We start from the raw sequence: 24744 nt of genomic DNA, 5'->3' as shown, positions 1-24744 counted from the left end.
GCATTCTTCTCTTCATTGGCTTTTTTGGATCTCTTTTACCGTTTGGGTTAGCAAATTTTTAATGTGCTATTTTCTTCAGAACTTTTTTGGGTCCCCTTTAACAAGCAGTTGACTTGTTTTTCATGATTTTCTTGTATCACTCTCATTTCTCTTTCCATTTTTTGCTCTAACAAAAAATTCTTTTTGATCTCTTCCATAGCTTGAGATCAATTCTTTTTTTTGGAGCCTTTGGATGGAGGAGCTTTGACTTTATTGTCTTCTGTTTGCATGTTTTGATCTTCCTTGTCACCAAACTAAGATTCTATAGTCTGATTTTTTGTCTGGTTTTTGCTAATTTCCCCAGCCAATTACTTGACTTCTGAACTTTTTGTCAAGGTAGTTCTCTGCTTAACAATGGGGTTGGGGAGGGGTGTACTATCAGCTGCTCAATCCTCCCACAATCTGTGGACCTAGAGCTCCAGAAACAGCAGCTGTTGCTATCCCTGCTGCTGCAGCTGCCAAGGGCTCTTCCACCTCTTCCACTTCCCTGCAGCTGGGGCTGGACCATGCTACTCTCTCACACAAATCCAACAGGCTTTTTCCACTGACCTTCTAATCTGTCCTTGGTGTTTTGGGGTCAAGAAGTCTGGAAACCGCCACAGCTGCCAGTGATTCAGTCTTCCCCTTCTCTGCTCAGGCCTGGTGAGGCTGTGTTGGACTTGGTTCCCCTCCCAGCCCAGGGCAATAGATGCTTCCAGTCAACCTTCCAGGCTGTCTTGCTTCAAATCGTCATTCTGTGATGATGATTTGTTTAGAGTCATTTTTACAGATATTTGGGGGTTTTGGGGGAGAGCTCAAGCAAGTCCCTACTTTTACTCTGCCACCTTGGGCTACATTTTGTTGTCCTCCATTCTTGAAGAGGGTATGAATGACAACAACCAGACTGTGAGCTCCTTGAGGGCAGGGAATGTTTCAAAGTTTATCTTTTTATGGTAGATGTCTTCTCCCTTATGTACTTTTAAGAATGCAGCTGTAAGAATGCAACTGTAAATGTAACTGAATTTCTAGTCAATAAGCACAAGGATGTCACATGATGCCCAAAGGATTTCAAGTGCTAGAAAACCCATTCACTCACATTTTGCATCAACCCTGGTAGCAACATGCTTCTCAGCTATGAGGATCATAGAGATGGACCTAGACACATGTTAGTTTTGAGACTAGGAACTGTGTTTATCCATCCTCTCACCCCCACACTCCCCAAAATACTGTCAGGAATAGAAGTGATGAATTATTTTGGGTTCATTGGCACTGCCCCATGGGCAGAGTCTTATCACTTTTTCTCTAGACCTTTTGTAATAATTCCTTAAATAGTAGTTCCTTTGGGCAAGTCACTTAACCTTGGTCTGCTTCAGTTTCCCCATCGACAAAATGGGAACAATAATTGTACCTACTTCCCAGCATTATTGTGAGGATTGAATGAGATAAGATTTGTAATGTGCTCTGCAAACCTGAAAGTGTTATGTAAATGCTAGCTATTGTAATTGGCATCTCCCTAATGGACAAGTCCAATGATGTCACTCTCCTTCTCAGAAACTTTCATGGGCTTCTTATGACTTACAGGATAAGATACCAGAATCTTAACCACTAAGCTGACTTTTAAAGTACCCATTTGGGCTTCAGCCTGTTTCCAGACTCATGGAGGTTCCTCTTCATATGGAGAAACAGCAATTGAATTGGGGCTGGACTCAAGAAAAACAAGGTTCTAGTCCTGTCTCAGAGGCTAGAATGAGCCTTAATGCTCTGGGAAATTGGGTAAGTCCCATGATCTCATCAAGTCAGTTTAATTATCTGCAAAACTGAGTTACTAACAGCCCTGTTTCCCAGGGCTCTACTGAGGACGCAATGGGATAGTAAAGGGAAAAGGTCCCACAAACCTCCACGTGCTACATAAATGTTATTGCTTATCATCATCAATATCTGTTATTTAAGGCACAATCCAGCTTCCACCTCTTTCAAGAGCCCTTTCCTGGTCTTACCAGGTGAGGAAGACATTTCTTTTCTCCAATTTCTTCTCTCATTTTATTCAAGGCTTTATTCCCTACTATCAGATGAACATGCTTTTTGGGTGACAGGTCTTACAGGTAGGACTGTCAGTTATTTCTTATGATTCTTCTCCCTTGGGGTCTCCTAGCTACCAGTCTCACCAGTGCCATGAGTAGCATTTTTCATGCCTGGGGAAAGTTTCCTCAATTGGATCCTCAGGCCAACTTTTAAAGAAAAATTCAGTTGAAAGAGAGGAAAACTTAGGATGTCATAATGACACTCTTTTTGGTAAGAGGTAGAGAGGCAATGCCATTGAGAGGATGCCTATTCTATCTGACTATTTCTGCTAGCTGAATGCTAAATTCAGTTCTTTCTACACAGCTAGAAAAAGTTTGAGCATTGTTAGCTTCTCCTAAATTTTGGTGTCCACAGAAAAAACCGTGGTTGTTCCACCATAATTATTGATCTAATGCTATTGATGACTTAAGGGAATGTGACATAGTGTGGGAAGAAGACTAGGCTTGGAGTTAGGAAATACTTGGATTTGAACTGATGCTCTGAGATTTATTAGCTATGTATGAGCCTGGACTAAATTGAAAGAAGTATAAGTGTGAGGGATAAGCAGGTCTCTCTGGACTCTCCCCTGGCCAGACCACAGCTGGTCTGTGTTTCGGTTCTGAGTACTATATTTATGCTAAACTCATATAACCTGATATGTGTTTGGAACAGGGCAATGAGAAAGGGGAAGAGCTTAGAGTCCAGGTCATCAAATCAAAGGTTCAGAACTAGAAGGGATCTTGGAAGTCATTGGGACCAGCCCTCCCCCTTCATTTTACAGATAAGGAAACAGGCTCAGAGATTTGGAATGATTTGCCTAAGTCACATGACTGCCTGAGTGAGATTCAAACCCAGATATTCCTGACTCCAGCCTAGTCCTCTCTCTGCTCCACTTTCTACTCTAGTGGTTGAAGGAACTGTGGATATTGAGTCTCAACAAGGCATGATAGCTGCTGTCCAGCAGTTAGGAGGCTGACATGGAAGAGAAATTAGAGTTGATCTGTGTGTCCCCCAAGGGAAAAGTCAAGAGTAATGGAAGGAAGTTCCACAGAGACACAATCTCCAATCTCTTGGCACTATATGTAGCCAAATATAAAGACAGACCAAGTACTTCTTCAAAGAGTCCTGGCTTTGGAGCCACAGGACCTGGAATTCAAATTCCACCTTTGGGGTTCCTCTTTGATTTTTGACAGGTTATTTTTTACTCATGTTCAACTCTTCATGACTCCATTTGAGGTTTTCTTGGCAGAGACATTGGATAGATTTGTTGTTTCCTTCACCAGCTCATTTTATAGATAAGGAAACTGAGGTAAATAGGGTTAAGTGACTTGCCCAGGGTCACACTTGTATTAACTCTCTTGAGGTATGAACTCACAAGTCTTTCTGACTCCAAGTTTGGCATTCTATCCACCACACCACCTAGCTACTTTTGTGACCTTGGGCAAATTATGCCACCCTCTGAGTCTGAGTTTCCTCATTTATAAAATAAGAAGGTTGGTCTAGATTTGCTCTCAGGCACCATGCAACTCTACATCTATGATCCTGCATGTAGAGGGAAAAGTTACTGGAAAAGGTAATGATGGGAGGCTTACTCCTAGTAGCCCCATTCAAAACCCTAGGACAAGTGATACCTTTTGCATGTATTTGTTTAGTCATGATCATTTTACTTTATAAGTAATGCATGAAAATGTTGGATCTAAAAATGGAAATCATTTCAGCTAATCAATCAGTCAATCAATCAACAAGAAGTTATGGAGCAGTTCCTTTGTGCTGGGCGCCATCAGGCACTTGGGATGCAAGTACAAAGAATAGCACTCGACCAGCTTGGGAGGATCCTTGTAAGGCAGTTCTTAAGGAAAAAAGAAAATAAAACATTTAATCAAAAACCCATTAAGCTATTGAAACAAGACCCTTACCGTTTTTACTGATGTCAAGTTCTTTGAGATTAACTAAACTAGCAATAGTTGTTGGCAGATTCGAAAGGTCATTATCTGGAATACTCAGTTTGCGGAGAGCTTGACAGTTGAACAATTGCTGAAATGGAAAATAACCTTAAATTAGACTGCAGTTGGATTACATTTAGTTTACAAGTAAATTCAATGATACGAAAAAGTCATTCATGATATCCATATATTATCTATGTATATATTAGCATGAAGGAATAAATAAATCTCATCTGATCTCTAATTCCATATTACAAGTTTCTTTCAGCATGTCTCCAATTGGATATTTCAAACCAAATGAATCAATTCTTGTTCCGAACGACTCCCATTTTTCAAAATTCCCATTTCTGTCAAAAGTAGTTCCATTCACATGCTCACCCATGTTCAAAACCTGCAAGGTTCTATTTGTAGGATTATAGGTTCATCTCAATTATAGAAGATAATTGAGATGTTGTCATCCAGCCTCCTTTTATTACATACCATTTTTGGCCTTGTTCTTCCCTTATCTTTGCACAGTCTGATATGCATTATAAAGCACCTACTCTGTGCAAGGCAGGATACCAGGTACTAGGGATAGGTAGTGTGTAAACACAAATGCTGTCCTCAAAGACCTTACATTCTCCTGGGTTGGGAGGGTGGGGGAGAAGGGGAACACATACAACTTTTTTTCAAACAAGTAAGTACAAGATAATTTGAGGGTGTGAGAGCACAACCAGCTAGGAAGGATCAGGGAAGGCTACCTGTTGGAGGTGGCACAAGAATTGACCTTTAAAGCAAGTTAGGAATTCCCAGAGGCAGAGATGAGGAGGGATTGCATTCAGGACAAGTGGGAGATGCAGTGCAGAATTCAGAGAAGACAGTATAGTGAGAACCAGTACCTAACTGGTGCTTAATAGATGCTGGTTGGATTAAGACATCAATGCCACAGGAAAGTAACTCCTGTTTTGACTGCTTTTTGCCATCAGAAGATGCCCAAATGGCATGGGAGATAGAACCAGCAAAAGAGGGAGGAAGATCTAGGCTCCTAGGCCACCTCAGATACAAACTGATTGTCCAGGTGGGACAAACCATGATTGAAGTGGACAAATCTGAAGCATGCTGCTCATCTCCTGACAGGGAGGGAATGAATGTACTTAAAATGCAGAAGGGGTGGACATTTGGGGGTGAGGACTATATGGGAATTTATTTAATTTGATTGTATATGTTTGCTATGAAATTTTCCTTTTTTCCTGTCAGTTTATTTGTTTGAAGGGGAGAGGAGAAATTGGAAGGAGAGAAAATAAATGCTTGATAGTTGGAAAATTCAAAATAGAAAGAAATATAAAAATAGTCTCCATGTTGATTTGTTTGTCCATTGCCTCAAACCAGCGTGGATAAGAGTCGAGAGACTCATCTCCAATCTCGTCAGGTGGTGACACATTTTTTTTTGGTCTTTGAAACTTATAAAGACCATGTGGAATCATAGGATAGTAGATGCAGAACTGGAAGGGACTTTTAGATACATCTTTTTACCTATGAGGGACTGAGGACCAGAAAAGTTAAGTGACTTGCCCAAGGTGACATAGCCATTGCATGTCTGAGGCAATACTCACATCATCCTGATGCCAGATCAAGCCTCCATCTACTAATTCATAAAGTGGTAGAGATCGATGTTGGTGGAGGGAAGAACCATGCTAATGGAATGACTGATTCTGGAAGTACTGGCATAGCAGATGTATTAGAACTTGACTTGGAGTCAGGAAGACAATTCCAGTCTCATCTCTGATCCATGCTGACTGTGTGACTCTGGGTGAATCATTAACCTCTCCATGCTCCAGGGAACTCTCTAAGATTGTACTTCATAGCTAAATTTCTGATTTGCTTCAATGGAGGGAGCTATTCCCGTGGATGGAATCGCATGTTCAGGACAAAATCTAAAAATGTCTGTCAAAAGGTTTCACATGGAGCTTGAACCACTGCAAAACTACTGCAAAGGCTTAGATACTGTTGAGTGTGCCATTAATTTAACTGGCATTCAATGTTTGAGCACTTCCAAAAATGATTCAGATTATATCTTAGGTGGGTGATTACCCAAAGGCTCAGCTGCAGGACCCATAGGTATCAGGTCTTTAAGGAAGTTTCCTTAAAGCTTGTAATGCTTTGTTTTTCTTAAGCTATGGTATTCTACTAGCAAAAATGAAAGAGTGCAATACTTTTCAAGTGGGAAACAATTTTTGTTGTTCTATCACTTTATCTAAAAGTTTCAATATTTAATTTACGTTTAAAAATCTATTGTATTATTTTAAAATATCTATTGTAATCAGTGTTGTTTTATTTTTATGACTTTTACCTATTATTAAAATAGATTATGAGCTTAGTAAAAAGTGAGTTAGTAAAAGAAAAATTAATATGGTTTATAAATTGCAAACTATTGCAAAGATTATATAGATAATACATCTATACATATTAAAGAGAAAATAAAAAAGATATGTTTATTTCATTGACAGTTGTTATGGAAGCTGGAGAAGAGCCTAGCACAGTGGGAAGACAAAAGACTTGGGCTCAGGAGCCCCTCACTTCCAATCCCAGCTCAGAGCCTTCCTAGCTGTGTGACTGTGGACAAATGGACCTCTCTGAACCTCAGGGCCTTCAGATAGGCACCTCAGACAGTGACACCTGGGTGACTTCCCTATTGCATTATGTAATGCCAGCCAATTATCATGAAGGGAAAAATGTGGACAAAGTAACATCCCACCTTAACACCCCTCTCCCCAAAGCTGCCATGTAGGTAGGCAGGAATCTCACAATCTCACTGGATCTTTGCAATAACCTTAGGAGGTAATGCCTACAGGCGTGTCTGTTATGATTTCATCTGTGAAGGAACAACTGGGGAAGAAACTCCTTTTAATAAGAACAGTAACAACGATAGATGATGTTTATGTAAGAAACATGGCACAGATTTCATTTTATCCTCCAACAATCTGAGGAAGAAGGTCCTCTTATTCCCATTTTACAGATGAAGAAACTGAGGCTTAGAGACATTAACTTGTCCAGATTCACCCAGAACTATAGACAGTATGTGAGGAAAGATTAGAACTCGGGGTCTTTATGCACCTTGTGTGTGTGTTTGTCCTTCTTTACCAAAGAAGACCATGCCATCAGACAAATAATGACATGACTTACACTTGACTTTGTTTTGAGTGAGGGGATGCTGTGCAGGTCACCAGCATCACTTTTTCTCCAGAGCCAAATATTCAACAGGATGACTGGAGATGACCCAGGATGAGGCAACTGGGGTTAAGTGACTTGCCCAAGATCACACAGCTAGTGAGTCGTGTCTGAGGTGAGATTTGAACTCACATCCTCCTGACTCCTGCACTGGTGTTTTATCCACTGCACCACTTCATGTGACCCACGTGAATTAGAGGGGAGACTTTTTCTAACTCCAAGATCAGTTCTTTACCTACTGCATTATGCCATCTCCATATGTATTACTATCATCCTCATTTCATAGATGAAAAAATCATTTTTTTTTAAATTAGAGATTAAATAAGAATGATCAGAGGTGGGATTCGAAGGACGCTTATTCTCAAATTCTAACTTCCCACTGTTTTCCCTTCACCAGACATAAGAACATAATGAAATGTGGGTAAAGGGGAGGAAAGAAGAGATGAGAGTATAGAAAAGAGAAGCAGAATGTCTAAAGTGATCGTTTCCCTGGGCCATAACCATGTATAATCAATCGATAAATTTTTATTGAGCACCTACTATGTGCCAGGCGCTATGCTAAGCCCTGGAGATACAAAAAGAGACAAAAGACAGTCCCTGCCCTCAAGGAGCTTACAACCTAATGGGGGAGACGACATGCAAACAAATATAGAGAAAGCAAGCTATGCACAGGATGAATGGATAAATGGTCAACGGAAGGAAGGTCCTGGAATTAGAGGATTGGACAAGGTTTCCTGTAGAAGGTGAGATGTTGACTGGGACTGAAAGGAAGCCTGCGAGGTCAATAGTTGGTGCAATGGAGGGAAGGTATACCAGACTTGGGGACAGTCAAAGAGAATGCCCAGAGCCCAGAGGTGGAGAGTCATGGTTCATACATAATGTTACAGAATATTTAATCTAACTTATTTTCATCAAAATGCAAGTTGTATAGATATAAAGTCCTGTAAAATCATGAGTTAGGTTACTATGTCCTACCTACATTTTAAGTAGAGAATAGTAGGCTACACATGAGTCTTGCTTCTATTATGGACCCCTCATGGTCTCCTTAATGGTCAGAGCTGTTGACATTGGCCAGTCAGAATTGTAAACAAATGTTCTCACTAGGAAGGTCATAGGGAAAGGTCAGCAGAGAAAGCTGGAGAGTGAGCAGTCTTAAGGGAGATGTCAGCCAAAAGAATATGAAGGAAGCAACGGTTATAAATAAAATAGGAAGTCTGACCTGTCCATAGATACCTCATGGGACCAATCACAGAGACGAAGCTGGAAGGAAATTAGAGATCATCTAGCCCAACCTCTTTATTTGACAGACTAAGGAAGAGAAAGTAATCTGCCCAAGGTCACTCATATTGTATGAGGCAGAGCTGAGATTTGAGTCTGGTTCCCCTGACTCCAAAGTTAGTGTTCTCTAGGACACACTCAGTTGGTCATACACATATACCCAAGGAATAACAAAAAAACAGATATAATCTCAATGGAGCCTTTTAATGAGTGAAACACAGGAACAATGCAACAGGACATGGAAGATGGAATGGTGGACCTGGAGTCAGTGACTGAGGTTGAACGTTGCCTCTGTCAGTTACTAGCTTGGCGTGACTCATGCTGGAGTCACTTAACCTCAAAGATCCTCAGTGTCTTCCTTTATAAAATGGTAATAATAAAAATGATAATGATAATAATGATAGCCCTTCTTCCCTCTCATGTGGTCCCAGTGAGGTGAGTGCTATGTAAATGAGATATAGCAGATGGATTCTCTTTGCCATCCCTTCAAGCACTGTATGAATGGCTATTTGGAGAGAACAGCAACTCTTGCCAACATTGGGTCCAATGAGGTAGCCGACATGGAGCATTTTGCAGATCTTAGAAGGCTCACTTAAATGGCTGGTGACAGTAGTAATGAGAGTATGTATCAGAGTCAGGATTCACACTCAGGTTTTCCTGGCTTGCTTCCATTCATCCTAGTTCAAGCTAACTCTCTTTCTACTGATGCCCCTGTGGCTTTTGAGGGAGTAGCTCTGTGGGGTACAGTCACATGAGAGATTATAGGAAAAATGCAGCAATGGAAGACACCAGGGCTGGAAGCCATATTGCCATCCCCTACCTCCCAGGCAAGGAAGCACAGGCATGACCTTCCCCCTCTCCTCACCCCAAGCTTGAGCTAGGAGAACCTACAGCAAAATTCTATCCCACTTTTTCATATGCCCATTCTTAAGGCATTTTCATTTTGGTCTCTTTCATCTTCCCAATTGGAGCCTAAACTATGAAGCACCCATTATGTACAGAAATTCCACACACAGAGGGAACTCAAACAGCTATTGTCAAGTGATTGTTCCCAGTGACTAATCAAGCCATCCTACATACCTCAATCTCCTAAAAAAGTTATAATTTATTTCAAAAACAAATGAAAAAACATCCTGCATATTGAGGAAGCATTTACCCAATGGATAAAAAGTCAGCCTCAGGAAAGACTTCGGTTTAGTACTCTCTCTGACACGTATTGGCTGTGTGACAAATCACAGTCTTTTAGTGCCACCAGGTAACTCTTTAAGACTATACAGGATTGATTAGTGGATTGTGCAGAGAGGTCTCCATTCCAATGAAATCAGATCCAGACCTTAAAATAAAAATGGCATATGTGCCTTCTATCACTGGATTAAAAAATTGAGATGAGCAAACCATTCAGGTGAATAGAAATTCCATAAATAAAATGGGAAACTTCTGAGTTTGAGTCATGGAGGTCCACAGACTGGGGAGCAATTTAGAAAGTCTATTTTTAATGAGTCTGTCAAGCTTCATGCTTTGAATAAAAAAGTGTGAAGCATTTTGGAGCTGGCTTTAATTCTTCCAGGATGGGAGAAAAAGCAAATATAATTAATAGTCAATTAGAGGAGGACTATTAACGGTTATAGTTATTGCGACTTTCATCAGTTAATAGTTTTTCACATTTCAAAACCTGGGCAGTAATAAAAAATGTTTTGAGTTCTAAAAGGTTTTTATAGAAAAAATGTTTTCTTCTTTGGGTGAAAGGGCTAATTTGTTTAGATGTGACTTAAATTGCTATTGAAATTGTGGGGTTTTAAAATAAAGACTTGAATCTAAGGTGTATGGAGTTCAGTGAGCCAGACTGGAGTCCACACTGGACAGAGACAGTAAAAATGCGCCTTCACGCAGTAGGCATTTAATAAATATTACTTGCTTGCTAGCAGAACATCTTTGGATAAAAATGGAAAACCTGAAAGATGTGAATCTCTTTTTCCTTATGTGTGTTCAAAAAGCAGGATGCTAAGCGCAGCACTTCTTTGTGTGACCTTGATCAAGTCACCTCATCTCAGCTGAGAGCCTGGCACATAGGAGATGCTTAATCAATGCTTGGTGACTGCGGATTGACTATGCCTCAGTTTCCTTAGTTGTAAAAATCTCATGAAAGTGACAGACCATATTTTATACTGACTGGTGCAGTTTTCATTTATTGGTTAACCAACCACCATTTATTAAACTCCTACTGTAAGCCAGGTACTGTGCTAGGTTTTGGAGTACAAAGACAAGTAGTCCTTGCCTCGAAGGAGCCTGAATTTGTGTTGTTTATTTGAACACATGTAAGCATGTTTAAAATAAGATTGTGTGCATATGTGCACGCGTGTGTGCACATGTGCATGTGCATGTGTGAGTAGGAGGAGGCACTAGCAGCTGCAGGGATCACCAAAGGTGTCATGGAGAAGGTAAGACTTGAGTTAAACTTGGAAGGGAGCTGGGATTAGAGATTCTAAGAGGAGAGAGTTTACTTCAGACATGGCGACTGAAGATGGAGCATCATGAATGAAAAAAAGGCAGTAGAAGTATTAAGTGAATGAACTTTATTATTCATTCATCACTGGGGTTGTTGTCCATTATTTATGTGGATTCTAAAATTTGTCTTCTCCATGGGAGCTGCTGCATTGGGATACCAAAATGAAACTTATAGTTCCTTCCACGAGAGAACATGAGTCAGTGGAAATAATTCTCCTTGGGAGTGGTGAACTTGGAGCCTTAGGGCACAACTTAATAACTTGGCTGGCTCAACACTTGCTGACTCATTGAACTTGAACAACTGTTTAACCTCTGGGCCTCATTTTCGTTATCTGTAAAATGCAGGGGCTGGACTAGATGTCTTTTCAGGTCCCTTCTAGCTCTAAATCACAGTAGCTGGGTAGTGCAGTGGATAGAGGGATGGACCTAGAGTCAGCAAGAGTTGAGTTGGAACCCTACCTCAGATATTTACTTACTGTGTGGACCCTGGGCAAGTCACTCATTTTTCTTCTCTGTAAAATGAGGTTAATAATAGCGCCTACTTTACAGAAGTGTTGAGGGTCAAATATATATACATATGCAATGTATACATATATATATATATATCACTAGGCAAACTTTAAAGCAATATATGTATGCATACACACACACATACACACAAACTAGCTATTCTCTTTATTTTTTGTATCTTCTGATTCTGTCGTTACAGTCTAATGGGGGAATAAAGCACATCCATAAATATATCTAATAGAAGTAGAATGTGAAAATTCACAAAGAAGGGGTGGCATCATAAGGTCATAGATTTAGGGGGGAAGGGATCTTATATAGCTGATTTGTTCTGACCATTTCATTTTGTAGGTGCGAAAATGAGGCTGATGAAGGGATGTGTCTAAGATCCAAAGAGTGTTAAGATATAGAAAGATCCCTTTTTGTCAAGGAGATTAGAGAAGGTTTCATGGAAGAAAGTGCATCCCACTTGGGTCTAGAAAGAAAGGAGGAGGGATTTTAACCCAATGAGATGAGTAAGGAATCTACTTCAGGCATGAGGAGCGCTGAGCCAAAGGCTAGGGAGCAAAGATGGCAGCCTGAGAATGAGAAGTGATAACAGACATAAAAGGCACTGTTGTCCTTACGTGGTAGGTCGGACTGTGGAAGGCCTTAAATGCCAGGGTTATTTAGCTAAACTTTACTCACTAAAGGAAAAACATGATCAGAGAAGTATGTTAGGATGTTTATTAATTATAATGATGTATATTGTATTATATTAATTTATTATATTTATATGAATATATTATATTTATATTAATTATAAGTTAATTATGATAAATTAATTATTAATCATCAATGTTAAACATTCACAATCTGGCAGCTTGTGAATAGTGGACAGGAGAGGAAAAAGGAAGGAAGCAGAGAGCTCAGCTGGGAGGGCATTACAAAAATGCAGGGTAAAGGTGACGAGGGTCTGAATTAACTTGCTGCAACATGAGTGGAAAGGAGAGGACAGACACAAGAGTCTTGGTGGAAGTGAAATGACCCAGACTTGGCACCTGATCATATTAGAGCAGGTGGGAGAGAACTCTGGGCTTCAGGCTTGGTTATGCCAAGGTTGGAAAGTTAGGGGAAAGGGGCAGGTTTTGAGGAGAAGATGAAGAGTTCAGTTTTATAACTACTGAATCTGAGAGGAAGGTGAGTGTGTTAATCCTTCATTGCTGAAGAAGACCATGCCATCAGAGAAATAATGACATGACTTACACTTGACTTTGTTTTTGAGCGAGGGAGGGCTGTGCAGGTCACCAGCCTCACTTCTCCTCCAGAGTCGTCTGAATCCAGTGACCAGATATTTATCAGGATGACTGGAGATGACCCAGGATAAGGCAATTGGGGTTAAGTGACTTGCCCAAGGTCACACAGTTAGTGAGTGTCGTATCTGAGGTGAGATTTGAACTCAAGTCCTCCTGACTCCTGTACTGGTGTTCTATCCACTGCACCTAGCTGCCCCACTGAATCTGAGATACCTGTTAGATAGACATCATGGTAGAGCTATCCAGAAAAATGATGATGATGCTGACGATAACTAACATTTATATGGCACCTACTATGTGCCAGGTACTAGGCTAAGTGCTTTATGAATATCTTATTTGATCCTCATGACAACTGTGGGAGGTAAGTGATGTTATGATCCTTATTTTACAATTGAGGAAACTGAGGCAGAGGTGCCGTGACTTGTCCAGGGTCACACAGCTAATACATGTCTGAGGTCAGCTTTGATCTCAGATCTTTCTACCTCTAGGCCCACCACTCTATCCAATGAACCACCCAATTACAAATGTAAGACTGGAAATCTGGGGATAAGGTGGAGGAAGGTCGAGAGAGAGATTAGAAATGGAGGCTGGACCTGTGACTTCATTAGCATACAGAACTCTCCAAGAAGGAAAATTTTAACCTTGGAAACTTAGAAATTCTGACTACCTTGTATTTCCTTTTTACACAGGGCTGAAATTGCATCCTCTTCCAAAAGACTGCACACCCACTCTGAAGCCTACTAGCCTCAGTCACAAACAGGTTCTGCTACAACCCAGCAGATCTCTCAGTTGTCTCTGTGGTATTAAGAATTGCCTGTTGAATTTTTCTTCTTATTGCTACTTCACATTTGGCTACCCACAGAATTTCACATATGATTCCCAATCATTATGATCTATTACTGTGCCTATAACCCTGAGCTTCTGACTCAGAAACAATGGAATCAGAATTGGGATATGTGCTAGGGTTGAGTGTGTGGGGTGGGGAAGTGGTGGGAGAGGATGGAGGGTGTTCTCAGCAAAAGGAATGTCATTTCATGGACTTACTCTCGAATATAGAAAATTATGCAACACTAACTGAACTTTTTCTAAACGAAGTTCTTCTCCTCCTCTGAGGTCTATTTTTACATGTTTTCTGACATTCTTTGTCATGCATTTTGTAACATCATTAATTTTTTTTCTTTTCCAACTTAGTGTATCATATTCTATGGCTCAAAACTACCTGTGATTACAAGGTTAGAGAGAGAAGTACCCATGTGAAGTGAGTGAAAGGTATGATGGACAAAGAGCTACTCTTTCTTAAATGGTGTTGATAAGTATGAGTTCCAGTGGGCATTATGAAAACTTCTAATGCTCAGTCCATCTCAAATTATGGTGGGAATGACACAAAGAATAATCCAACAATAACCACAGTGGTTGACCAAAAATGTATGGATGTTTTCCTAGCACAACTTCCAAGACTCTCCATTAAAGAGCAATGGATTTAAAGGCAAAGTACCTGTGTTCAAAACATACTTCTGATTTGTACTTCCTCTGTGACTTCAGACAAATCACTTTACCTATCAATTTCCCCAAATGAGAGTTTTTAACTAGATGGAATCCCCTCAGCTCTAAATCTATAATCCTATTACTGACACATTAGGCATTTGTACTTGCACAAATCACTCTACTTATTTGGGCCTCAGTTTCTTTATCTGTAAAATGATAGGGTTGAACTGAATTACCCCTGAGGTTCCTTCCAGCTCTGCATCTCTGATTCTATGTTCATTCCCCAAAGGATTCACCCTACAGAATTACTACAGAAGTAATCAACTTGCATTGTTTTATTGGAATCTTGAAAGACTGAGCTACAGATTAGAACTGTTTTCCTTGATCCAGGGAACTCTGATGAGAAAAATCCTGTTACAAGTCAGCACCTTCTCTGATTCTTTATGATTTCAGAAAAGTGCATAGTGCACTATGCCCTTAAATAGCTTACCCAGACTCACAAAGCCCATATATGTCAGGGGTGGGATTGTGATGGGCTCCACTTTTCCCTGTTATCTCTTCACTGGAACATAAGAGAAGACTATCCATTCATCCATCCATCCATCCATCCATCCATCCATCCATCCATCCATCCATCCATCCATCCATCCATTTATCCATCTATCCATCTATCCATCCATCTATCTATCTATCTATCTATCTATTTATCTATCTATCTATCTATCTATCTATCTATCTATCTATCTATCTATCTATCTATCTATCTATCTATCTATCTATCTTCTATTATGGTAAAGAACAATATTCCTCTTTTATGCCATGGGTTTTTGATGGTTTTCATTTTTGTCTCTTAGAACCAACTCACCTGAGAGCTGGACAGCTCCTCAGACTTTACCTGCCTGAGAAAAATCTCCTGACCACTGATCAGTAAGTCTCTGCTCAATGATCTCGAGTGATAGAGAAATCACTTCCTACCTAGGCAGTCCATTTTACTTCAGGCTAGCTCAAATTCTTAGGAAGTCTATTCTTTGGATCAAACCTAAATCCACTTCTTGGCAATCCATGCAGGGTTCCTAGTTCTGGTCCCTTGGTCTAAGCAGAACAAAGCTAATCTCTGAGACAGCCCTTCAGATCCTTCAAAATTTTCTACATCTTCTTCACCGGCTCCAAGTTTCTTGACCCATCCTTACATGGCTTAGCTTTGACCCCCTTCTTATCATTTTTATTTTTCTGTGGACACACTCTAGCTCATCAATGTCCTTTCTAAAGCTCCATTCCAGATCTGAACACAATACTCCAGAGGTGATCTGAGTAGGGCTGAGGTGAGTGGAGCAATAACATCTCATTCTAGATGGTAACTTTTTTTTTGTGTAGACAAAGATGATGAAGTTTTTGGATTGGAATGTCACCCAGTGTATCATAAAGCTGGACCTTAGACATTATCTTGTTCACCCCTCCCCCACTTCACAGATGGTAGGTTAGGTGTTTTCCCCAGATTACAGGAGCCTCCTCTTTCGAGTTTATTTTCTGTAGACTCTGAGTATATCTTGCACGGCCCTAGATATTTACATGTTATCTCACTTCTTAGAAAGTGAATTCTTGAGGGTAGGGACTATTTTGGCCTAAAGTTGAGAAGCCTGGGGTTCAAAACTTACACTCAACAATTGCTATCTGGGCAATTTAACGTTTCCCAGACTCAATGTTATTGTCTGTGAAAGACAGACAATAATACCGTCTGCATGGAAGAGTATTCATGAGCGTGAGATGAGATAATGTGAAATTTTCTGCCCGCCTTCAGCATTATATAAATTCTCTCTGTGGTTATTATTATTATTATTAATGTATAATAAACATTTAGCACAATTCCTGGCACATGGGTAGAAGTTCAGGGATATATAAGTCATGGGGAACTCCAGGGTGAGGAAGCTCCTTTCTTCAGTGTAGGTTAATAGTTCTGCTACTTACAGTCTTTGAGAGATGCCTACAACACTGGGAGGTAAGAGACTGGCCCAAAGTCACACATTTGGTATATTTCAGAAAAGGAATTTGAAGCAGGTCTTCTTAACTCCAAGATCAACTGTCTGCCTACTCAGTCATATTTTACAGTACCTAGACCATAGCAAACACTTAAATGTTTGTGGCTTTATGGGTAGTAACAGATATAGGATTTATATTGAATTTTCATTCCTCCACAACTCCTGGGTCTTTTTTCCATAAGTGGTTATCTGTCCACATGACTCTGCATCTTGCCCTTCATTCTGGGATTGAAGTTTTGAATTTAGGTGTAGGACAATAAATTCACTTCAATTAAACTTCACCTCAAGAAGCAATGAGACCTATTCGATCCAGAACTGGTCTCAGAGTTAAGAAGATCCAGATTTCAGTCTCTTTTCTGACACATAAGACCTGGTGACTGCAGGCTTATCCCAGAGCCACAGTCACAGTTCCCTAAATCAAAGTTGTAGAAGAGGTGCCTGTCTGCCTTGGTGGAAGTGGGGTTCACATGGGGAGCAAGTACTGGCTGTTCAGCAGTGGGACAGAGGTCTTGATCTTCTAGGAAAGGGCCAGTGAGTCTAATGGGCCACTTGAATATCTTTAAAAAAATTTTCTATATTTGTTCATGAGCATCTGAAAGTTCTTTTGATCATCTCATCATTTGCATTTTTGATAGTAAAGAAAACAAAGACCATCTCTACTTTATACCCATGTCGTACACTATCTGTGTGGGAGTTTGAGTGAAATCGTAGACATGAGTCATTCTGAAGCTTTGCTTAGAGATTTCCTGGGAAATTTCCAGGTGGGGCATGAGCCAAGAGAGAACCTGACCTCATGATATAACTTCCTTCCCCCTTCCAAGATTAACAATAGTTTATGTGACTCCATAAACCTGGATGGATCCAGAGACTTGCTTGGCATGCATATATTTTATGGAAACATATGTACACACATGGTTTTGCTCTCTTGACAGAATGAGAATACCTTGAGGGGACAGATGATTTCATTTTCGTCTTTACATCCCCAGGTCCAAGCATAATGCTGGAATCTAATAGTTACTTAAAAATCCCTATTAAGTGATTTCATTATTTGAATACCTTTAATTAAATCATTTTAGTGTATAGCTTTTTAATATTCTATTTGGTTTGTTAAAAATGCTCTCCATTTGTATTCTAATTATCTTTAAATTCTTAAAATGATCTTTAACCCAACCAAATAATAAAATATTACTTTATGAGCATCATGAAAGTACAGGATAAAGTGTCTGAGATATCCATCAAATAGATTCCTTTCATGAAAGAGTTTGCAATCTAATAAAAAAAGTACAGTCCTATCTGAAAGGCATTATTCAAAGACAGTTGTGATCAGAAACTACTGAAGCTACCAAGAGTAATTGATTTTTATGGCTTTGCTTCTGGTACCTGACTTTGCATGTTACCTTCTTTCAGCAAGAAAAAAACACATTCAAATGCATAGACAATGGACTATGGACTGGCATGAAAGAGCATTGGGTTTGCAGTCAGGAGGTCTATTACTGAAGGTGTTTGTGATCTTAGATAAGTGATAGAAAATCTCTGGCCCTCCATCTCCTCACCTCCAAAATGAGGGACTCAGGCATGTTTCTTTTGTGTTCCTTCCAGTTCTACATTTCTATGAGCCTAAGATCTTTCACAAACAAGCTCTAATCTTGATGGACTGGGTTTGACCATATTAGGAGGTTTGAAAAGATCAGCGGCTTCAGGGAAATGGCAAAGTGCTGTGGTCGTTGACCTCAAACGTAGGGTGTCATCAGTTGGAAAAGGAATGAGACCAAACATGTTGTATTACTTATCTCTGCACATGGTTCTTATGATAGAATGTAAGCTCTTTGAGGACAAGTCAAGTCAAGGTCACAAACAAATTATTGAGCACCTACTATGCGTCAGCCATTGTGCTAAGTAAGTGCTGAAGTGACAAAGAAAAGCAAAAACATGGTCCCTGCTCTCAAGAAGCTCACAATCTGATGGAGGGGAAAATGTGTGAACAGCTACATACAAATGAGATAAGCACAGACTAAATTGGAGATGATCGCAGAGGAAAAGAATTAAGGGAGACCAGGAAGGGCCCTCTTGTAGAAAACAGATTTTAGCTAAGATTTGAAAGAAGTCAGGAGGTAAAGATGAAGAGGGCAAGGCATTCTAGGAACGGGGGACAGTCAGCAAAAATGCCCATAGGAGTTTGTGTGAAGAATAGCAAAGATTACAGTTACTGGATTACAGCTTACATGAAGGCTCATGGGAAGAGTAGATGTGTGTGTGTGTGTGTGTGTGTGTGTGTGTGTGTGTGGCAGGTTATGAAGGGCTTTAAAAGTTGGAACAGTTTATATTTGAACCTAGAGGTCATAGGCAGCTACTGGAGTTTATTGAATGGGGGCTGGAATATGACACCATCAAATCTGACTACATTTTTGGTATTTTACTTGGATAGCTGATTGGAAGATGGACAAGAATGGGAAGATAAGAGAGTGAGAGTCTAGCCAGAAGACTATTAAAGTGGTCCAGGGTAAGGTGACTGAGGGCTTGCACCTGCATGGTGGCAGTATCAAAGGAGAGAAGGTGTATTTGAGAGATGTTGCAAAGGTTGAAATGACAGAATTTGACTATACAATGGATATGGGGGCTGAGAGAGTGGGAAGCCCTTAATGACATCTCAGTTGTGAACCTAGGTGACTGGGAGGATGGTGATAACTTCTACAGTAATAAGAAAAGTGGGAAGAGGGGAGGGTATTGGGGGGGGAATAATGAGTTCAGTTTTGGACATGTTGAATTTAAGGTGCTTTGGGACATACAGTTTGAGATATTCAATAGGTAGTTGAAGATGAAACACTGGAGATTAGCAGAGATATTGGGGCTGAATAAATGGATCTGAAAATCATCAGCATAGGATGGAAATGGAATTGATAGGAGCTGATGAGATCACCAAGTGAAATAGTATAGAAGAGAAGGGGGCCCAGGAAAGAGCCCAGTGGGACACTAATGAATCCTAAGCTTGCCCTGGATGATGATCCAGCAAAGGGGACTGAAAAGAAGCCACCACAGAGGTAGGAGAAGAGCCAGGAGAGAGAGGTATCACCAAAACCTAGAAAGAAGAGAGTGTCAGGGAAAAAGCAAGTGATTACTGGGGTCAAGGGTTGCAGAGAGATCAAGAAAGGATGAGAATTCAGTGGAACAGCAATGAGAACTCATTACAAACTTTGGAGAGAACAGTTTTAGTTGGTTGATGACATCATAAACCAGACTTTAGAGATTTAAGAAGGAAAGAAGAGGGAAAGAAGTGGAGACTTGGATTACAGTCATCCTTTGCAAAGATTTTGGCCATGAAAAAGTGAAGAGATACAGGATGGTTAATAGGGGTGGTCACAAGCCACCTGACACAAGTCTCTCCTCACTTCTAACACCCTTCACACAGCTACTGAAATTATTTTGTCCAAGCACATGTCTGATCATGTCACCTTTGCTTTCTCTCCCCTCCCCAATTCAATAAACTTCAGAGGCTCCCTATTACCTCTATGATCAAATAGGAAAAATTCTTCCTTTGGCATTTCAGATTTTTCGCAATAGCCCCTTCCTACTTCTCTTGGCTTCTTATACACAACTCCTGTCCATACTATTTTTGACTTATTCCTTTGAGCCTCCTTGGTATTCCTCACACATAAAGTTCCATCTGTCCTCTCATCTCATCACTGGCTCATGAGTGGAATTCTTTCTCTCCTCACTTAAATCTTCTTGACAGCTCAACTGTCACCTACTCATCCTCCAACTGCTAGTACTTCTACCTCCAAGATTACATTGGATTTGATTATGCCTTATATGTATCTCTCTTTGTACATGTTATTTCCTCTATTATAATGTAAGTTTCTTGAGGTCAGGGACTGCTTTCCTTCTATTTTCAGACTCCCAGGGCTTGATGTAGTGCCCAGCACGTAGTAGGTTGTGACATGAATAAATGCTTATTTGATTACTATTGAGTCTAATCAACCTGAGTTTGCTTGGAGACCACATCCTTGCTTGTTTTGAAAGAAAACAAATAGGCATTGACTACAACAATGCGACATCCGCATGCAGAATCTTATTTTCTACGTAATGAAACATCAAGCAATAACATTTAGCAAAGAGATTATTGGAGCCCCACCTACTATATTTGTTGATGTCGTCTCTGGATCTTCCAGAGAATAGATAATATTTAAAATTCATGGCTAACTCTTTGAAACTCTCAAGTGCTTACTTAGAGTTTATATTTTAGATCCTAAAATATTTACCTTAGGCAGCTCTTCAATTTGATTGGCATCTAGGTAAAGTTCCTCTAGGGTCCGTTCAAAGTTAAAAACCTCCTTTGGCACCTGCTGAAGGCCGCAGTGGGAGTAATCCAACACTGCGACGATTTCTTCTTCACCTCGGAAACATCGGCATGGCACCAGACGGCCGATGATCTTCCTTTTGGTTGTCATCTCCAGGCACTGCACTAAAGAAATAGAAAAAAAGAGTTGCTTCATTCTCTGCTCTTGGAAAAAAAGACCCAATTCTGCTAGGTAAAACAGGGAATAATAACTTTCATCTCAGAACAGAAACTGAACATATTCTTTGCTTGGTACAAAGGACATTTGTACAAAGTCAGACTGATTCTCACTTCTATCTCCAGTTCTTCAAGGCACAACAGTTGCCCCCCCCGACCCCCGCCCACAGTGCCATGGAGGAGAATCCCCCAAAGCAAAAAAAACAAATCAAAGTCCCTCTAACTCTGTTGCCTCTCTAGTTGAGGGAATAGAGAAATTCTTCTATTTGGGCAAAAGGCTTCACTCCTTATTTGATTTATGCCATCCTGAATTCTGATCCCATAGAGCAGAAAATTGGGATAGTCCTTTTTATATCAGGACTTATCCTCATGAATTCTACACATTTTGATGGAAACACATGTCGTTGATCTTGGTAGAAGGTCATGCTCTACTGATATGGGGTAGTGATTTGTTTTCAACAATATTTTATCTCTAGCATCATAATCAGTATCATGAATTATCTTTGATGGGTCATTTTTCTTTGCTAACAATATGCATTTGATTACAACAGTTTTTATTGTCTATCCATCACCTATCTGTATTTGAAATTGCAGAAATAATATCACACTCAGGGGTAATTGACTCCAACATGTCTAAAATCTATTTTATGTAGAGCTTAATGTCATGCTTAATAACATTTCCAACTTTACCAGTTGACGAAAGGATTTGGGGAAACCTCATTATCAAACTATCCTCCTTAACTTGATATAGACACATGATCCTGGGCTTAAGGTTGAAGGTAACTAGGTAAATATTAAAAAAAGAGAACAAGACTAGACATCTTGGGTTTTAGTCATGGCTCTGTACTAGCTATGACCTTGAGGAAGTCTCCTTATCTCAGTTCCCTTTTCTGTAAAACCAAGAGAGGCTGTATTAAAAATGAGCTTTACAGAATCTTCTAGTGTTAAATCTATGATTTCAACAAAGATATGGTACCTATGAGGGGTTTTTAACCTTGTTTTATTTGTGAACCGCTTTGGCAGTCTGGTGAAGACCATGGATCTCTTCTCAGAATAAAGGTTGGTTTTCTACATTTGTAATGGAAGGAAATGGTATATTTCATCTAGATGTTAGTAAAAATAAAGTTCAGTTCCTCCCACCTCAAGACAACTTGTGATACTCCAGACATCTTCAGTCAGTCAACAAGCAGCCAACAAGCAGTGCTAGGAGGTGTCTGGTTAGAGTGTTGATCATGAAGTCATAAGTACCAGGATCAAAGCCAGCCTCTTACTCATATGACTATATGACCTTGAATAAATCACTTCCCTAACATCCCAATTTCCTAACCCCAGATACCTCTCTAAGAGGACAAATTCCAAGTAGGTTTTAATCTGCATTGGGAAAAGGGGTTTCTTGGGATTGAATATTCCAATGTAGTCACAGGTCCAAATGAAACAAAGAAAAGCCCATAGCAAGTCTGCACAGTAACCCTGTAAAGCAAAGGGACAGATTTTAGTAGTTCATGTGGTTGTGGTTGTGTTTGTGTGTGTGTGTGTGTGTGTGTGTGTGCGTGCGTGTGTGCTTATTTGTTTTCCCATAGCTTCGTAGGCAATAGAGAGTTGGCCTTGAAATTAGGAAGTCTCAGGTTCAAGTCCCACTTCGCACTTGACTTTTTGCCTCTGGGTAAGTCACTTAACTTTTCGGTATCTAGACAATTGTCTGTGCTGGTGGGTTTCAAACCTGGTGCTGACAAATTAATAGAGGGCCTTGTGCTTGTTCTTTCCTGTCTGTGTCCTATCATTGGATCATAGATACAGAAGGGACCTCAGAGCCCACATAGTTCAACCTTCTCACTTTACAGAAAAAGGTGAGGTCCAGTGATGTGACCAGAGACTTGCCATAGGTCTCACAGGGAATAAGCCCCAGAAGCAGGATTTTGGACCCAGGTTCTCTGACTCCAGACCAAGTGCTCATTCTCCTGACCTATGTAATTTCTTTCATGTGGGAAACTCTCCACCAAGGTAGATGCTAATTAATCTTTTACATAAAATCTTAGAGAGCTGCTGGGCCTCTGAGAGGTTAAGAGACTTGCTATATAATCTTTGCCATTACATTTTAGAGGCAGAGTCTGAACCTAGGTCCTTTTGACTCCAAGGACAGCTGTCTACGATATCCACTTTGGTTAGCTGCTACTTACATCCATTTTACAGATTAATAGCTTGAGATACAGTGAATTTATCTGACCTGCTTAAGGTTACACGACTATTTAGGGGCAGTACTGGGGTTCTAGGTGTTCTGGGTCTACTCTCACTCAATGTCTGAATTTTTCAGTAGATGGTGATGCATTGCCTTATGAACATACAAAGGCTTGAAAGAAAAGATGTGATGTTAACATTTCGTTTACATTCTAGTCTTCAAGCAAGAGGATTTATGTATAGCACAGGGTGTGGGTAGAACGCCAGAATAAACTGGTGGGGAGTTGTCATCATTTCTCTTTGAGAGAGCTAAAGAAGGCTCAATGCCAAGATAAGACTTCAAGGGATGGGCGGGGGTGGAAGTACAAGGAGGTGGGCATAGCCAGGGCACCCAGCCTGGCACACTACAAGTCCTGTGTGCACTTCTACAATGCATCATACTAAGGAGCTGGGCATTCCTACTACATGGCCAGAGATCAAGAGCTCTCAAGAGGTTTTGACACAGACTTCAAGAATCTGAGTGTTAAAAGGGTCATTCATATACCCATTTCCCTAAAGCAAACTCCTCTAATAATTATAGGAAATGATCCACATCCAGAGAAAGAATTAATGGAGTGTGAATAAAGATTGAGCCGGACTCTTTATATAAAACCTATATCAAGTTGCTTATGGTCTTCGGGAGAGGTGGGTGGGAGGGAGAAAATTTAGAACTCAAAATTTAAAAAAGTGACTTAAATTGTCTTTATATGTAATTGGTAAAAATAAAATGTTAGCAAGATATAAAAAAAGTAATTATACCAAACATGTATAAGATTTACACTGCACTTGATCCATACCACAACTTGATGGGTGGAATAGGTACTACTATTCCCCAATTTATGGAAGAGTTCATTGAAGGTGGAGAGGTTAATTGACTTAAGATCATACAAGTAGCAAATAGTTGTCCAGCTTGGAATCTTCCTGAGTCCAAATCTAGAACTTTCTTCACTGTACAATGCAACCTCTTCAATATATAGGGTACAGGGCTCCTAGGTTTTCCTTGAAAATCTGCAGTGAGGGAGAGCTCACTCCCCTCTAAAGCAGCCTATGTTGCTTTGGGATAGTTCTAATGTTAAGAAATTTTTTTGAACTTTATTTGCTTTTCTTCCTTTCTTTCTTTCTTCCTTTCTTTCTTTCTTCCTTTCTTTCTTTCTTTCTTTCTTTCTTTCTTTCTTTCTTTCTTTCTTTCTTTCTTTCTTTCTTTCTTTCTTTCTTTCTTTCTTTCTTTCTTTCTTTCTTTCTTTCCTTTTCTTTCTTTCTTTCTTTCTTTCTTTCTTTCTTTCTTTCTTTCTTTCTTTCTTTCTTTCTTCCTTCCTTCCTTCCTTCCTTCCTTCCTTCCTTCCTTCCTTCCTTTCTGTCTTTCTGTCTTCCTTCCTTCCTTCCTTCCTTCCTTCCTTCCTTCCTTTCTTTCTTTCTTTCTTTCTTTCTTTCTTTCTTTCTTTCTTTCTTTCTTTCTTTCTTTCTTTCTTTCTTTCTTTCCTTCCTTCTTTCTTTCTTTCCTTCCTTCCTTCTTTCTTTCCTTCTTTCTTTCTTTCCTTCTTTCTTTCTTTCTTTCCTTCTTTCTTTCTTTCCTTCCTTCTTTCTTTCTTTCCTTCCTTCCTTCTTTCTTTCTTTCTTTCTTTCTTTCCTTCTTTCTTTCTTTCTTTCCTTCTTTCTTTCTTTCTTTCTTTCCTTCCTTCTTTCTT

The 24744-nt window shown here is 40.0% G+C and overlaps 1 protein-coding gene across 4 annotated transcripts in view; it reads right to left on the bottom strand.

Moving 5' to 3' along the window:
* Nucleotides 1-24744, bottom strand: part of LRRC7 (leucine rich repeat containing 7) — a 582114-nt gene that overhangs the window by 310403 nt on the left and 246967 nt on the right. For all 4 annotated transcript variants that reach the window (XM_072649824.1, XM_072649823.1, XM_072649821.1 and 1 more), the window contains exons 3-4: nt 20592-20794; nt 3996-4113 (exon numbers count right to left, since the gene is read on the bottom strand). In XM_072649824.1, coding sequence (XP_072505925.1) covers nt 3996-4113; nt 20592-20794 — 321 coding nt within the window. The remainder of the gene's footprint in view (nt 1-3995; nt 4114-20591; nt 20795-24744) is intronic.

Source organism: Notamacropus eugenii, chromosome 2 (genome assembly GCF_028372415.1).
Source record: "Notamacropus eugenii isolate mMacEug1 chromosome 2, mMacEug1.pri_v2, whole genome shotgun sequence".
In the NCBI taxonomy this organism is placed as follows: domain Eukaryota; kingdom Metazoa; phylum Chordata; class Mammalia; order Diprotodontia; family Macropodidae; genus Notamacropus; species Notamacropus eugenii.
The sequence above is the reverse complement of the archived record's forward strand: the minus strand, read 5'-3'. Positions and strand labels throughout refer to the sequence as shown.